The sequence below is a fragment of the Aquarana catesbeiana genome, linkage group LG03, assembly GCF_042186555.1.
Source record: "Aquarana catesbeiana isolate 2022-GZ linkage group LG03, ASM4218655v1, whole genome shotgun sequence".
NCBI lineage: Eukaryota > Metazoa > Chordata > Amphibia > Anura > Ranidae > Aquarana > Aquarana catesbeiana.
The window spans coordinates 502,800,389-502,817,884 of NC_133326.1; the positions used below are offsets into that span (position 1 = coordinate 502,800,389).

At 41.6% G+C, this 17,496-nt stretch overlaps 1 protein-coding gene across 1 annotated transcript in view; it reads left to right on the forward strand.

The window, feature by feature from the left end:
* Positions 1 to 1,576: 1,576 nt before the first annotated feature.
* Positions 1,577 to 17,496, forward strand: part of GPX3 (glutathione peroxidase 3) — a 44,339-nt gene continuing 28,419 nt past the window's right edge. Inside the window, exon 1 of the mRNA XM_073621104.1 lies at positions 1,577 to 1,890. Coding sequence (XP_073477205.1) covers positions 1,810 to 1,890 — 81 coding nt within the window. The 5' untranslated portion in view covers positions 1,577 to 1,809. The remainder of the gene's footprint in view (positions 1,891 to 17,496) is intronic.

The window sequence follows — 17,496 nt, forward strand, 5'->3', positions numbered from 1 at the left end:
CCTGTCAGAATTGCGATCTGCCTTGTTTAGATCGCCGTTCTGCCTCTCTGCCAAACGATCAATGGGTGCTGATGGCCATTGGGTACCATGCACCTGCTGATTGGCTTCTGCTATGTGTAATCACAGCGGAAGTGAGCAATCAGCAGGGCGCATGCGTGCCCCATACCCGGAAGTGTCAGATCATGTATATATACGTGACCTGGCGCAAAGGCGCCGCCCTGTAGCAGTAAAACTGCTATAGGGTGGGCCTTAAAGCGGAACTTCAGTCATTTTTTTCATTTTTCCATCTATTAAATCTTCTGCTCTTGTTGTTTTAACTTTGGATAGTAAAACATTTTTTTTTTCTGCCAGTAAATACCTTATACAGCCCATTTGCTGTTTCTTGTCTGGAAAAAAGCCTAGGCTTATGACATCATGCACAGCTCTCTCTCTCACTCTCGTGGGAGTTTGCCAGGAAGGGAGGGGGGATGAGTCATAATGAGAGCTGCAGAGCTGGAGGTGTGCCTCTGTGTAAATCTAGGAAGTGAACGGGCAGCATCTTTAGCTGCCCACAGTTAACATCGTTGCAAGCCAGACTTAGTGGAGGGAGATTCTGCAGCATATTTGGCAAGTACAGAATCATTGTATATATAAAATATAATGCAAAGTGGTTGCAGGGAAGCTTCAGAATGGCAAAGATGTTTTTATTACAAATTATGTGAGCAGACTGCAGTTCCTCTTTAAGTGGTTAAGGGGAAGTGGTTGGGGCAGTAAAAAATGTGGCTCAACCCTCGTGTTTTATCATTCCATAACTGCAAGATTAAACCCAGCATACAAAAATATGACTAGAACCTTTGAAGATGTTGTTTCCCTCAAATTAAGTTCTGCAACTCTATTTCTTATGTAAATTACAACCAACACCCGGTAGCTTATTTTGCTTGCGCCCTAATATACCCCCCTGCGTCATACCTCCCAACATTTTGAGATGGGAATGAGGGACACCTACTAACAAACGTATGTAGGCATAGGACACGCCCCCTGCCACACCCTCTTAAAGGAGAATTAATCCCAAAACAACAAAAGGTTAATCAAATCCACAAGTGCTTTTTTTTACCACTACTATTCCTTTATATTGGCTTTTAAAATGTACAAATGCAGCAATTTAGAAATCGATGAAAGGTTTAGCACTGGGAAACACTTTTTGAAAGATAAAAAGTCCTTTTATATATACGACTATGTAGATCAGACCAAATTGAGGGACAAATGAGGAGGAAAGAGGGACATTGCTCCAAATCAGGGACAGTCCCTCCAAATCAGGGACAGTTGGGAGCTATGCCTGCGTGTTATGTGTGTGTGTATGACTGCGGTATGGACATTAGAGTGTAAGCTCCTTTGAAGATAGGTAACTGATGTGACGAGTCTTTTGAAAATCTCTGGAATTGCTCTTCTCTGTAGAAATAAAAGAAGTCAGCCTCCTTCAGCTGCCTGTCTGGCTTTGGCTGTGTTGTTCTTTGCCTTCCCCACATCCGCAGTCTAGCTTGCAGTGTAAGCAGACCGTCATACAAATAAAACACAGCCCACATCATGTCTGTACACACATCTCACAGATGGCTTTGTTTGGAAAGTTAAAGTGGAATCTCTATGACAGTGTAGCTATCCAGCTTTTCCTTATCTTCCCTTTCCTGGTTTCCCATTGGCTGGCAGTGGTTCTGCCTTGAGCATGTTATTATGTGATCCCTGGAATGTGTCAGTATAACTGAGGTGGAGGGAGATAAGCAGCACTGCTCACATCTCTGCTGTCTACTGCTGGGGCTGCACCCTTAGCCCAGGATGGGGGCCACATCCACCTTGTCTTGGCTGCTGCCCTGTGTCCTGGCTGTCCTGGCGCAGAAAGAAAACGACCAGAAGTCGGTAAGTAAGCAATCTATTTAATAACACGACTGTTTATTATTGATGTTTGCTTTGCTATGTTTTTATGATATCGCTGCACTATATTTTCATTCATATTTTTTTTCTGCTGTTTTTGTCATTTTGTGCTATTTAATTCATTGCTGTTTATTATTAAACAGAACATTGGACTTGCATAGTAAAAGCAGCGTCTAATGTTTAGTAAACCTGATCACTAAAACATACGCAGTCCTAAAACATGCTAATGTCATTTTCAATACAGTAAACCCTTGATTTGAGAGTAACTTGGTTTGAAAGCGTTTTGCAAGACAAGCAACATTTTTAATAAATTTTGACTTGATATACAAGCGATGTCTTGATATACAAGTAGTGTCATGTCCAACTGGGGTATAAAAGAGAAGAGAGGCGCCTCTTAGTGTAGCAATATGGTTACAATTAATGAAGATACAACATTTAGAAACTCACATGGCTGATGATTAAAACAGGCACATCTAAGTATGCAGGCATCTGGGGTAAAGCTGTCCACATAGACCAGGGATATGCAATTAGCAGACTTCCAGCTGTTGCAAAACTACAAGTCCCATCATGCCCCTGCCTCTGGGTATCATGCTTGTGGCTGTCAGTCTTGCTATGCCTCATGGGACTTGTAGTTCTGCAACAGCTGGAAGTCCGCCATTTGCATATCCCTGACATAGACAATCCTCTGCACTGCCATTGACGTTGTCCCTTCCACGCTGCGCTCCACGAGTGATTCAAGCCTCGCTTTCAGATTGCTCTACTGCAGGGTAGTCTTCCCGGTCACGTTTGCAGACAGCTTTACCTGGATGCGCCTCTTTAATCATCAACCATGTGAGTTGCTAAATGTTGTACCTTCATTAACTAGTTACAGACCGAGCCTATTTTTCAGACTTGGTGTGTACAAGTTAAAATAATTTTTTTTTTTGCTAGAAAATTTACTTAGAACCCCCAAAACATTATATATTTATTTATTTTCAGACCCCCCAGAGAATAAAATAGCAGCTGTTGCAATACTTTATGTCACACCGTATTTGCGCAGCGGTCTTACAAGCGCAATTATTTGGGAAAAAAAAACTTTTTGGAATTAAAAAATAAGACAACAGTAAAGTTAGCCCAATTTTTTTTTTTTATATTGTGAAAGATAATGTTACGCCGAGTAAATTGATACCCAACGTGTCACTCTTCAAAATTACACCTGCTTGTGGAATGGCGACAAACTTTGACCCTTAAAATTCTCCATAGGGGATGTTTAAAAAAGTCTACAGCTTACCAGTTTTGAGTTTTGAGGAGGTCTAGTGCTAGAATTATTGCTCTCGCGCTAACGTTCATGGCGATACCTCACATGTGTGGTTTGAACACCATTTTCATATGCAAGCGCCACTTATGTATGCGTTCGCTTTGCGCGCGAGCTCGGCGGTACAGGGAGCTTTAATTTTTTTTTCTTATTTATTCTACTTTTTACTTTTCATTTTTTATTTTTACACTGTCCTGTTAAAAAAAAAATGTGGGTCACTTTTATTCCTATTACAAGGAATGTAAACATTCCTTGTAATAGAAAAAAAGCATGACAGGACCTCTTAAATATGAGATCTGGGGTCAAAAAGACCTCACATCTCACATTTACACTTAAATGCAAAAAAAAAAAAAAAAAAAAAAAGTTAATTTTTTTGCAAAAAATAAAAATTCCCTTTTAAGACAATTGGGCGGAAGTGACGTTTGATGTTGCTTCCGTCATCCAATGGTATGGAGCTGAGCGGGGACCATCTTTCCCTTACTTGGCATCTGGCCTCACATGGGAGAGAGAGAACACCCATGCGATCTGATTTCAGTGCGGGGAAAAAAGTCCCTGCACTTTTTTTTCTGTGAAACTAATGCAAGTTCAGCCATACAACTGTATGACTGAACTCGCATCGCACAGACATCGCATGTGATCAGCACCTGTGGTGCGGGTGCCAATCACATGCGATGTCTGAGATCGCACAAGTGTGAACCTAAGCTAAAGCTGCAAAGAAAAGCAGTGAAAAGCCTGCTCTAAAAAAAATTGCTTCATAAGAGGAAAAACATGCTATACCAGCATTCCTATTATCTGGGTGAAAAGCAACTTTTTTTGTAACCTTTTAACCAGTTCAGCCCCGGAAGGATTTACCCCCTTAATGACCAGGCCATTTTTTACGATATGGCACTGCGTTACTTTAACTGACAATTGCACGGGCATGCGCCGCTGTACCCAAATAAAATTGTTGTCTTCTTTTTCCCACAAATTGAGATTTCTTTTGGTGGTTTTTGATCACCTCTGCGGGTTTTAATTTTTTGCGCTATAAACAAAAGAAGACCGACAATTTTGAATAAAAAACCCAATATTTTTTACTTTTTGCTCTAATAAATATCCCCCCCCCCCCCCCCCCCAAAAAAAAAATGTGAAAAAACTAATTTCTTCATTAATTTAGGCCAATATGTATTCTGCTACATATTTTTGGTAAAAAAATCCCAATAAGCCATATTATTATATTGATTGGTTTGCGCAAAAGTTATAGCGTCTACAAACTATGGGATAGATTTATTGACTTTTAATTTTTTTTTTTGTTTTTAATGGTAATGGCAGCGATCAGCGATTTTTATCGGGACTGCGACATTGTGGCGGACAAATCTGACCCTAAGGGACACTTTTTGGGGACCAGTGACACCAATACAGTGATCAGTGCTAAAAAAAATGCACTGATCACTGTATAAATGAAACTGGCAGGGAAGGGGTTAACATCAGGGGCGATCTCCATGTTCTTCCCTGTCAGAATGGGGATCCACCTTGTTTACATAGGCAGATCCCCATTCTGCCTCTCTGTGAATTGATTGCGGGTGGCCGGCGGACATCTGGTCCGCCAGACACACGCATCGGCATCGGCCCCTCCTCCGCACGCGCCCATGCTATCTATTGCATGAAACAAAGTACAGGTATCTTGTTTCGCGCAATAGAGCCACCCTGCCGCAGTATATATGCGGTGGGCAGTCCTTAAGTGGTTAAAGCCTGTCTCACATAAAATAAGCTATTACAAGCTGGTCTGTTATGTAATTTGAAGAAAAAATCGACACCTGAATTATTATTAATTTATTATTTATTAATACATGCCCAAGAGAAAGATTGTAGCACCAATCTATTCAAGAAAGTTAATAATAAATGTTCAGAAAAAGCCGCCTGAACCTCATTAAGCAATTGTAAGAAAGAAAGCTGCTGTAACCACGCCGCTGAGTAAGCAGCCAGAGTGGAGGGGGCAATGAATTTCCTAAAGAGGAACTGCAGTCTGCTCACGTAATTTATAATAAAAACATCTTTGCCATCCTGAAGCTTCCCTCCAACCACTTTGCATATTATTTACTGTGATTCTGTACTTGCCAAATATGCTTCAGAGATCTCCCTCCACTGAGTCTGGTCAGCATCCATTTTAACTGTGGGCAGCTGAAGCTGCTGCCTTTTCATTTCCTGGGTTTACACAGACACACAGAGGCACACCTCCAGCTCTGCAGCTTTCATTGGCCCTCTTATGACTCATCCCCCCTCCCTTCCTGGCAAACTTTCACGAGAGTGAGAGAGAGAGCTGTGCATGATGTCATAAGCCTAGGCTTAAGAAAGTGGGCTGTAAAGGGTATTTACTGGTAGAAAAAAAAATGTTTTACTATCCAAAGTTAAAACAACACGGGCAGAAGATTTAATAGATGGAAAGATAAAAAAAAATTACTGAAGTTCCACAAATAATATCTAAATTAGTCCCCCGAGATGTGGAGGACATTTGATTCCTTTCTCGTCTGTATCTGGAAATAGCAACCTAAATCCTGATCATCTGCAAGGGAATCTGCAATCACATTCCATTTACCAGATAAATAACGGCTTTAATGCCGCATACACAAGGTTGGACTTGCCAACGTGACAAGCTCCGTCGGCATTTCTGACGGAAACATTTAGAGCATGTTCTCTAAATCCGTCGGAAATGCCGACAGAAAAAGTCTGATGGGGCATACACACGGTCAGATTATCCGACTAAAAACTCCCATCGGACTTTTTCTGTTGGAAATTCCGATTAAAGCTATCACTGCTGACAATGGCAAATAATACCCCTTTATTATCTGTGCTAAAAAGAATTCTTTTGTTTTGAAAATGTTTACCCCAGATTTCTATAGTAACTAAAATAGGAAATAGCTCAAAAAGAACCACATATTTTAAATAACCCTTATAACGCCAGGAAGGATGCCATAGTTTAGCGCACCAATGGGTCTTCTAAATTGCTGAAAAAACCTATTGATCCAGCCGCATCCGTAAACATAAAAATTTGCCATCAGATATGAATTCCTCTTGAAAAAATGATCTACCATAAAATGTATCTAAAAATTGAGACCATACTTTTAAAGCTTAACGTAAATCAGTAGTAATTCTGATATGGGTTGGGGGAGATTTTAACCTGGAATTGGCAAGGTTTCTACAGAAACAGAGAATATGCCACCAACCCGAATTCTAGAAGAAAACGCCAAAAGACCTAAAAGACCTTGCATTTCTTTCAAAGTAACTTTTTTTCTTAAAATAAACATAGATATAATGGTTTTTAAATTATCAATCTTATCATTCAGCAATTTAAACTCCATAGCAGCATTGTCAGTAGTAATGCCAGATACAATTGATGATAGCAGAAATAAAGATCATATACAAGTAAATAGTATCAGTCTGGAGTTCCAATATTATTTAAAATATTGTGACTTAACCTATTTAAGTAAAAATCTAACATCTCACCAAAAATATGTTTTTTGTTGAAAATGAAAAGGTTAAAACTCGGATAGAGTACGTAGTTATAATATTATCTCAAGTAATGGAGAGAAAAAGAAGGGATCTGAACATTAACTCACATAAATCATTTGAATATAATGTAGAAGATATTAAAGATTGGATTTGTTTAGAATCAATAGGTTTGCGCTGTATAATGGAACATTATAACATTTGTATAATGCTATTCAAGGAAATAAAGAAATAAGAAATCCGCTACCAACTTTGTGTATAAAGTAAATTGAAGAAGGAAGAAAAGGATAAGGAGGAAAGATTGAAAAGGTAAAATGAGAGAAGAAAAAAGAAATCAAAATAGTGGGGATCCCCGGGATATCACATGGTGGTAGCTTTACACTATGAACGTATAGAATAGAGGTATGAAGTAGAATTACCAAGGCCTTAGAAGGGAGGTGTCAAAGTTGGGAGGAAAAAAAATGAGTCATCCAAGGACTCATATTTTTTCAAAGTTGTGTACTCTATCATGGAATATGGCTTCTATTTTGGAATGAATCAATGCTAGGTTTATTCTATTTTTAGTTTCAGAAACCATTAAGGATGAGGATTTCCAGGCTTTGGCAATTGTTTGTTTCACGGCTGTGGTTATTTGTAGTAGGAGTTTGAATTGGGTATAAGAAATGATGGTTGGTTTTATGTTTAGAAGTGCAATTGTAGGATCAGGTTTGATAGAGATCTCAAATACTGTTGAGATCATAAGAAAAACATCTTTCCAAAAGTTTATTGAAACCAGGCAGTCCCACCATATGTGAATATGTGATTCTAGTTCACCACAGCCACCAAAACAAAATGGAGAATATTGAGGAGCAAATTTCACGATTCTAACAGGGATCAAATACCAGCGTGTGAGTACTTTATAGTTTGTGGGTACCTGTTTTTTTAACAGGTGCCCGCTCCCCCATTTCTAGTTAGTATGCCGGCACCACAGACCGAAGCCCGGTAAATAAACCCGCCGGGTGAATACATGGCTGGATCCTGGGGCAGGTGAGTGTCCCATTATTAAAAATCAGCAGCTACAGTTTTTGTAGCTGCTAACTTTTAATTTTTGAACTTAAAACAATGTACACACAATCAGAAAATCGGACGAAAAATACCACTTTTAAAGCTATCGTACAATAATCTGATCATTAGTACACAACTTTTGAGGGTCGATCATGACAGTTCATGCAAAATTATCCAGAGGGACAAACACAAATTTTTTTCTCGTACGATACCAGAACAAATGATTTTTGTTTAATCAGTACAGTAGATTAAACAAAGACCAAGACCACACATGTTCGGAAAGGAAAGAATACATTACAATACAATACAACACATTACATTACTTCCGAACTTGTATTATGTCATACGAGAATTTTCGTAACTTTAGTAACCTCTTCATTTTCTATATGAGACTAGAATGCAAAAAAAAAAAGGTACAATATTCTCATTGTATGTACGAGGATTGGACTGCTGCTTTAAAATCATACATAAATCTAGGAATGAATCTAACAAATTTCTACAATTATTAGTGAAAGCTGGGCCTAGAAAAAAGTCATCTAAATAGTGTAAGATAAAAGAAGAACCTGAATGTACAATAACTACCCATTCGATACACATGGAAAATGCCTCGAAATAGGAACACAAAAAAGAGCAACCCATTGGGAGGCATCTATCAAAGAAAAAATAAAAACCCAAGGAGTTAAAAGAGTGGGTTGATAGGCAGAAGCCAAAATGTAGATTGGATATCTGCTTTGGCTAAAAGGACTCTGAAAATTCAAATCTGAATTTTTGTAAGGAGTTGTTAAAGTCACATTATGGCCAATAGTTAAGCACTGCCTCTGGGGAAAGAAAATGATGAATCATTCTAAAGGAATGCTGTTCTTTGGAATGATACCTAACAGGGAAATCTTAAAATATTTGAAAGGTGGTTGAATAAATGGACCAACAACTTTGCCTTCTTGAATTTCTTTAAATATTTTTTCCCTAACTACTTCAAATAGTTAAAACACAGATTTCAAATTATTTATGATTACACAATCAGAACTATTAAAGGGGGGGTTAAAAACCTTCCTTAACCGCTTCCAATCTGGCCAATGCCTATAAACGACTGGGTGGGACAAGTGGCAATCTGGGGGGACATACTTGTATGTCCTCCCAGATCTGCACCTCCTGCGCAACCCCCCAGGGCTCGCATTGGCACGATTGTGTGACCACCAACATATATATAATATTTTTTTTTACACTGTGGTGACATTGTTCCGCTGTAACAATGTACAATGGCTTGCTGCTCTTATATCACTGTATGTCAGTGCTACCAGCCATTATCTCTGATCACTGCCACAGCAGTACAATGTCACTAGACCATTGATGCCAGTCAGTGTCCCTAATCACTGCCGCACCAGTCATTGTCCCCAATCACTGCCACCCATTCACAGTGCCCCTAATCACCACCACCCCACCAAGTGTCCCCAGTCACCTCCACACCAGTCATATTATCTCTGGTCACCACCACACCACTCATATTGTCTCTGATCACTGCCACACCAGTTACAATTTCCCTGATCACTGCCACACCAGTCATATTGTCACTAATCACTGCCAGACCGTTCATATTTTCCCTAATCACTGCCACAAAAGTTTCAGTGTCACCTGATCACCTGTCACCTCACTAGTCTCAGTGTCTCTGATCACCACCACACCAGTTACAGTGTCCCTGATTACCGGCTCACAATTCCCAGCGTCCCTGATCACCACCACAGCAGTCATATTGTCCCTGACCACCGCCACACCTTTTACAATTTTCCTGATCACCTCCACACCAGTCATATTGTCCCTAATCACCACCAAACCAGTTACAGTGTCCCTGATCACTGCCACACCAGTCACATTGTCCTTGATCACTGCCACACCAGTCACATTGTCCTTGATCACTGCCACACCAGTTACCGTGTCCCTGATCACTGCCACACCAGTCCTGGTGAAACAAAACAAATACGAAAGTGCTTAAACCAAAGAGTATATATATATATATATATATATATATATATATATATATATATATAAGAAAAGCTCCTGAGGACGTTGCATTTGTATGATGAAATGCGTTGGTACACTTTGTATAAATGCCTAACATGTTTTGAACTATTGTAAGTGTAATTTCACCTAATTTTAAGCTCCTAATAAACAGTATTTCTCTATGGGAGGCTTCCCTTCTCCTCTTTGATGTTCTATTTTGCCAATACTGGGTGGTTCTTGGAGGACTTTGGAGACAAGTAGAGTTGACGGCCATTAATTACCTGAGGCTACTTACCTGAATAAGTACATGGTTCCTGCAGAACAGGGTTATTGATCGCTAATCACCATCACACCATTCATATTCTCCCTAATCATCACACCAGTTACAGTATCCCTGATCTATGTCATACCAGTCATATTGTCCCTGATCACCACCACAGCAGTTATAGTGTCCCATGATTACCACTAGATATGAGTCTGAATGTAAGTTTGACTCGAACATTGGGAGTTCGCGGAATAGCGAACAATTTGGGGTGTTCGCGGCAAATTCGAAAGCCACGGACCACCCTTTAAAAGTCTGTGGGAGAAATCAAAAGTGCTAATTTTAAAGGCTTATATGCATGGTATTGTCATAAAAAGTGTTTTGGGACCTGGGTCCTGCCCCAGGGGACATGTATCAATGCAAAAAAAAGTTTTAAAAACGTCCGTTTTTCGGGAGCAGTGATTTTAATAATGCTTAAAGTGAAACAATAAAAGTGAAATATTCCTTTAAATTTCATACCTGGGGGGGTGTCTATAGTATGCCTGTAAAGTGGCGCATGTTTCCCATGTTTAGAACAGTCCCTGCACAAAATGACATTGCTAAAGGAAAAAGAGCCACCCGGTTACGTAAGCTGGTGGCCCCGCCCCCCTCTGACGCCCCAGGAAAGCCATAGGAATGTCCCCATGCGTCAGAGGGTCACTCGAGAACGTCACAGTGTGGCCTCGCCCTCAGTTATAAAAGAACTATCAAAGCGAAGTTGCGTCATACGGCGGGAGCGGGTCAGTTGCTTTTTTTTTTCTTTTTCGGTCCGTCGGCGGAGCAAGAGATGAAGATGACTTTGTGGGACATTTTTATTTTTTTATTTTTTAATAAAGGACTTGTCCCAAGCTGTGTTTTTTACCATTTTGACACTTTTTTGTGAAATGGTATGGGTACATTTGTACCCCGTTACCATTTCACACAGGGGGGAGGCCGGGATCTAGGGGTCCCCTTGTTAAAGGGGGCTTCCAAATTCCGATAAGCTCCCCCGCTTGTGGGGATGAGGCCCTTGTCCGCATCAACAGGTTGACAAGGTACTTTGGGGGGCTACCCCAAAGCACCTTCCCCATGTTGAGGGCATGTGGCCTGGTACGGTTCAGGAGGGGAGCACTCTCTCGTCCCCTCTTTTCCTGCGGCCTGCTAGGTTGCGTGCTCGGATAAGGGTCTGGTATGGCTTTTTGGGGGGACCGCCACGCCATTTTTTTTTTATTTTGGCGCGGGGTTCCCCTTAAAATCCATACCAGACTTCAGGTCTGGTATGGATTTTGAGGGGGACCCCCACACCATTTTTTTTTAAACTTTGGCGGGGGGTTCTCCTTAATATCCATACCAGACCTGAAGGGACTGGTAATGGACTGGGGGGATCCCATGCCATTTTTTTCAATTACTTCTTTTATTGCCGGGACCGACAATTCATTATAGCCGCGAGTAGTTTTAACTGCTTACCGACTGCCTCACGCAGATATACTGCGGCAGAAGGGCTCGTACAGGCAAAACCACGTACCTGTACATTGCCCTGCAAGAGGCGGCCAGCGGGTGCGCGCACCCGCGGCAAGCTCCGTGAGGCGGGTCGCGGGTCCCGCGGACTCGATCGCCGTGGGGATACCCGCGATCGCCTCACGGGGAGGAAGAATGGGGAGATGCTGATGTAAACAGCATCTCCCCGTTCTGCCTAGTGACAGTGTCACTCGATCTCTGCTCCCTGTCATCGGAGCAGAGATCAGTGACGTCACACACACAGCCCATCCCCCTGACAGTTAGAAACACGCCCCTAGGACACACTTAACCCCTACACTGCCACCTAGTGGTTAACCCCTTCACTGCCAGTGTCATTTACACAGGAATCAGTGCATTTTTATAGCACTGATTACTGTATAAATGACAGTGATCCCAAAAATGTAGCAAAAATGTCCGATGTGTCCGCCATAATGTCGCAGTCACGATAAAAATCGCTGATCGCCGCCATTTAAAAAAAAAAAAAAATTATTAATAAAAATGCCATAAAACTATCCCCTATTTTGTAAACGCTATAACTTTTGCGCAAACCGATCAATAATCGCTTATTGCGATTTTTTTTACCAAAAATATGTAGAAGAATACGTATCAGCCTAAACTGAGGAAAAAAATTGTTTTTTTTATATATTTTTGGGGGATATTTATTATAGCAAAAAGTAAAAAATAATGCGTTTTTTTTTAAATTGTCGCTCTATTTTTGTTTATAGTGCAAAAAATAAAAACCGCAGAGGCGATCAAATACCACCAAAAGAAAGCTCTATTTGTGGAAAAAAAAGGACATCAATTTTGTTTGGGAGCCACGTCGCACGACCAGGCAATTGTCATTTAAAGCGACGCAGTGCTGAATCGCAAAAAGTGCTCTGGTCAGGAAGGGGTTAAATTCTTCCGGGGCTGAAGTGGTTAAATTACTCTTTTTCCTTTAGAAATGTAATTTTGTGAAGGGACTGTTCTAAACACGGGAAACATGCGCCACTTTACAGGCATACTATAGACATCCCCCAGGTATGAAATTTTAAGGAATATTATCCTTTTAATTGTTTCACTTTAAGCATTATTAAAATCACTGCTCTTGAAAAAACGTCAGTTTTTAAAACTTTTTTTTGCATTGATACATGTCCCCTGGGGCATGACCCGGGTCCCCAAACACTTTTTGACAATAACTTGCATATAAGCCTTTAAAATTAGCACTTTTGATTATTCGTGTTCGTGTCCCATAGACTTTAACGGAGTTCGCGTGTTCGAACAAATTTCTTGCCTGTTCGCATGTTCTGCTGCAAACCGAACCGGCGGGGTGTTCGGCTCATCCCTAATTACCACCAAACCAGTCATATTCTCTCTAATCGCCGACACACCAGTTACAGCGTCCCTGGTCACCACCACAACAGTTGCAGGGTCACTACACCAGTGTTAGTCAGCAACGGTGTCCCTAATGGTCGCCCCACCAGTCCCAGTGTCATCTGACCAGTATAGGTCAGCAGCAGTGTTGCTGATTGCTGCTACACTAGTCCCCAGTGTTACCGGACCAATGCAGCCAGCAACAATGTTCCTGATCACCGCTACACCAGTGCAGTGTTGTCTCTGCCTGCTGCCTTTAATGATCCTGGGCTGTTTTATGACCTCATTTCTGCCTGTTGTCTGCACCGATCCTTTGCCTGTTTGCTGACCATGTCTCTGCCTGAACTGACCCATCTGCACATCCGACTGACTATGTTCCGGTGAGACACCAGTCCTAGCCATCCCCTGCCAGCAAGTACACTACTGGAATTACAGGAACTCTTTTGGTTTTCCTTTCTTCGGCCTCCTGTACTTCCTAGTCAGTGAACATGATATTCCTGGGGGTAGTCATGTGCCAGTAGGCTAGGCTTGCTTGGCTTATAGGAACTGAGATGGCTATAGGTGATGCTACGCTAAGCTATTTTCCTTGACCACTCATTTAGAGGTGACCATTTTAGTACATTACATTTGATACAATTTGTTGATTTGTGTGATTCACAAGATACAATGTCCAGTATATAATCAGCCCAGACAGTGAAAAAGTCTCACACATGTGGTACCTCCATACTCATTTCTGCATTTTCCCACAAATTGTGGCAAAAAAATGAAGTCTTCAAAAGACCCACCATGCCTCTTAAAACCTTGGGATGTTTGCTTTCCAAAAATATGGTCATTTTGTGGGTGTTTTTACTGTCCTGGTGCTCCAGGGCCTCCAAAATGTAATAGGTAGTCAGTAAATTATATGCATAATTTATCCCCCTGGAACATCTGAAGGTGCTCCTTGGATTTTGGGCCTCCTATGCATCTAAGCTGTGAAAAAGTCTCACACATGTGGTATCCCCATACTCAGGAGACATAGCACAACATGTTTTGGGGTGTAATTAGAAGTATGCCTATGCTGTGTGTGAGAAATAACTTGTTAAATTGACAACCTTTTTTTTTTATTTCATTTTCCAAAAAATTGTGAAAAAAAAGGAAAACCTCATCCCCCTCTGACACACCTGGTTGAATATAAATCACTTCAAGCATGTATAAAGACACAGATATAAAATACCCTTTGCCTGGCTGTGGGTTAATACCAGAAAAATAAACACCCGCCGTTTAGTAATAACTGTTAGGGACAGTCCTGACTCTTCAGCCGGCTAAACATTGGGGCCCAGTAACATGCTTTGAGACAGTCAGCAAGGCCTGCAGGCAGTTCTATAGCTATAAGGTAGCTGGTTAGGTAGTTCCTGATGGCTCAGTCTCTAGCGGGGGTACCAAGTAATGGCCACAAGGCCCTCTCATCAGACCTAGAGATACCGCCGCAATGATTTCTCTAGCTGGACATCTGCTCACTTCGGGTTGCCTGGGCGACTTCGGTCTGTAGAGCAGTAAATCTGTATTCTGGAAATGGCTTAGTCTTTCTTTGCACACAGGTCGCAGCTCTTTACTCTGGTTCTTAGCTCAGTAGTAGATGCTTCAGTAGCTCAGTCTCTCTCTGACAACCTGCAACAGATCCTCCTGCTCTCCTGGTCTGTCTCTCTAGAAGGATTTTTCCCGGGAACATCCTGCTCTCTTCTCCTCTCTTTTTCAGGGCTAACAGAGGGCTTTAGTCCATGCTCCATTATTTTCAAAGGACATTGCCTTCAAGGGGACTACATGTCTCATCACCCTCCTCTCCACCTCTCTGATTTGTCCCTTGCCACTGCCAGGAGGAAAGAAACAGATCAGGTGGTGATCCGCTATAGTGGCGTGAGATGGGGAAGAAGAGAGCACACAGACAGTCCAGTTCACTCCCCAGCTGCACCGTTTTCAGTGTTCTGTCTGTGGTGGTGGTGGTGGTGGGGGGGGGGGATTGGGAGGGACACAAGCATGGAGAGTGGGGACAGAGCACTCAGCTACAATTTCTAACTATCAGAAGCCCGCCTTGAACAGTGACATGCTGAAGCAAGTACATATAGACAGAAAGTGGCTTCAAAGAGGCAGCAAGAGATCTGCAGCACTGAGATGCAAAAAAAGGATGGGGGGGGGGGTTAAAAACAGTGTTTTCTAAAATTTAAAATCATATTATCTCCTCAGAGGGGGTTACAAACTGATTTACCTGCTGCAGTTATATTTACTGTAGCTGCAATTTCATTAGAAACCAATACATAATTTTTAGAGGACACTGCAGTACAGGAAAAATAATGTTTCCCCCTGGTGATAATTAAACTGAGAATCACAGTGCTGCAAGACATCAGTGCTGCCTGTTGAAACACGATGCTGCCATTAGTGAAGTCTGAAAGATGATATGGGAAAAGCTGTGAGACAGATTAAACATCATATGTGCTACCCATGCGAAAAATTGACTTGCTTGCAAATGGCTGGAGACTTTGTTGTACAAAGTGAATGCATTTTAGCTGCTTTATAGACTAGATGTACTCCCAGCCAGACAGGAAGAGACACACAGTACAATGACATTTCTGGTTATTGTGGGGCTTTGTGACTCATGGACCAGATCACATTCACTTCCACATACCTCCCAACTTTTTGAGATGGGAACAAGGGACATCTATCAGCAAAATTATGTAGGCTAGGACACACCCCCTGCCACACCCTATTAAAAGAGAATTGTACAAAAAAACAAAATTGGTGAAACCCACAAGTGCTTTTTTAAAACTATTATTCCTTTATATTGGCTTTTAGAATTTACAAATGCAGCCATTTTGAAAGCAGATTAAAAATTTAGTACTGGGAAACACTTTTTGAAAGATAAAAAGTGCATTTTATATACAACTATATAGATCACACCAAAATCAGGGACAAACGAGGAGGAAAGAGGGACAGAGGGACATTGCTCCAAATCAGGGACAGTCCCTCGAAATCAGGGACAGTTGGGAGCTATGCTTCCATATGTTGAAAAGCCAATCTCTGTCAAAGGAGAATAGCAATTCTTGCTGACCATTTATTAGAAAATCAAGAATGACCCAAGTAGTAAAAGCCCTAAATGAGTAACCAAAAAAGCATGAGAGTTGCATTGCTGATTTGTTTTTGAAGGTTCAATCCCCTGGGATGTCATCTTCAACTGTGCTTCACTACTTCACTACTACCACACTACTAGAGTGAAAAACCTAGAGCAAGAATGTAGATGTTCTGACTTCACAGGATGGATTTCCATCATAAAAGGTTGTTTGAAAAGTGAACCTGTCGCTTTGCATGTTTATGCTCTTGATAGACCAAATCCCCCTCCATTGCTCCTTCTGCTTCCTGAACACAGTCTATGCCATAGCTTACACTGGGGTAATAACAACACCCCCCCCCCCATCTCCATATGATAGAGTTCAGAGGTGGACACTGCATTGTTGAAATAAGGGGAGAAGGTCACATGTTTCTCCCATAACTGGGACTGCTATTTTCAAGTGGAGTGGCAGGCAACATGCCAAAGTATTATGTAACACTGTGCATTGTTACTGAGAATGCAGAATTCTTTTTATCCACAACATGGCAGCATTTAGTACTTATATTTGCCATAGTCCCAATACCGTTGTTTATAGCCTTTGTAGGCTGGAAGCAAGACTTTGCCCGTAGTAAAGCTGAAGCCAAACTACAGAGCCCATAACGCAATCACCAAGGGGCAGGAGGATATAAAAGAAAAAGCCCATATAGACACAGGGGGAGTTGGAGAGAGACGTTGCTGGAAGGTGTGTATGTTAGTCTGTGCTGAGCTGTGCCCTTCTAGGTCTGATCGGGTTGAGCCGAAGTGTACAGTATAGCTGGGTAAGCTGAGATGGAGATTGTCAAGTTGAGCGCTGCGAGATAAGGACTCCTCTTCGGAGACCCTTCAGCTGCAGGAGCATGTGTGTCCTGACCACCACAGTCACATCCTAAGTTAAAGGGGGCCCCCACGGCAAGATGACTGATGCTTTTCTGTGTTGCTGAAAAAAGACTGAGTGAGGGGGTCCCTTACCCACACGTCATTGCTACTAGTTACATTTAGTCCATATTGTCAGCCAAGCCTGTCAAGATTATAAAAACTATTTAACGTTGACCCCTATCAGAGCTAAATAAACCTGTGCTTTTCATTGTTGCAAGTTGCCATTCTTTATCTGCTATCAAAACCACTGCCCACAAGTTAACCCTTGCTAGGCAGAATTCTCCCGTATAGCTGCATGTACTTCAACCTGGGTAAAGAGGGTGCTTTTGCAGCCTAAGTTCAAACTCCATATCTTACATATAACTGAGCTAACAACTCTACGTCTTAAAGTGAACTGGGCTAACAACTCCATATCTTCAAGTGAACTGTACCAGCAACTTCCTGTCCTAAAGTAAACCAGGCCAACAATTTTGTTCCCTTAAAGTGACCTGTGTCCAAAACTTTGCCTCTTTAAGGGAACTATCTTATTGGTTCCACATCATAAAGGGACAACACCTTGCATTGCACACCAACGTAAGGGCCTCATCTAGCTGGCAAAAACCAATTCTCAGACTGTTCAAACCCTGGGTC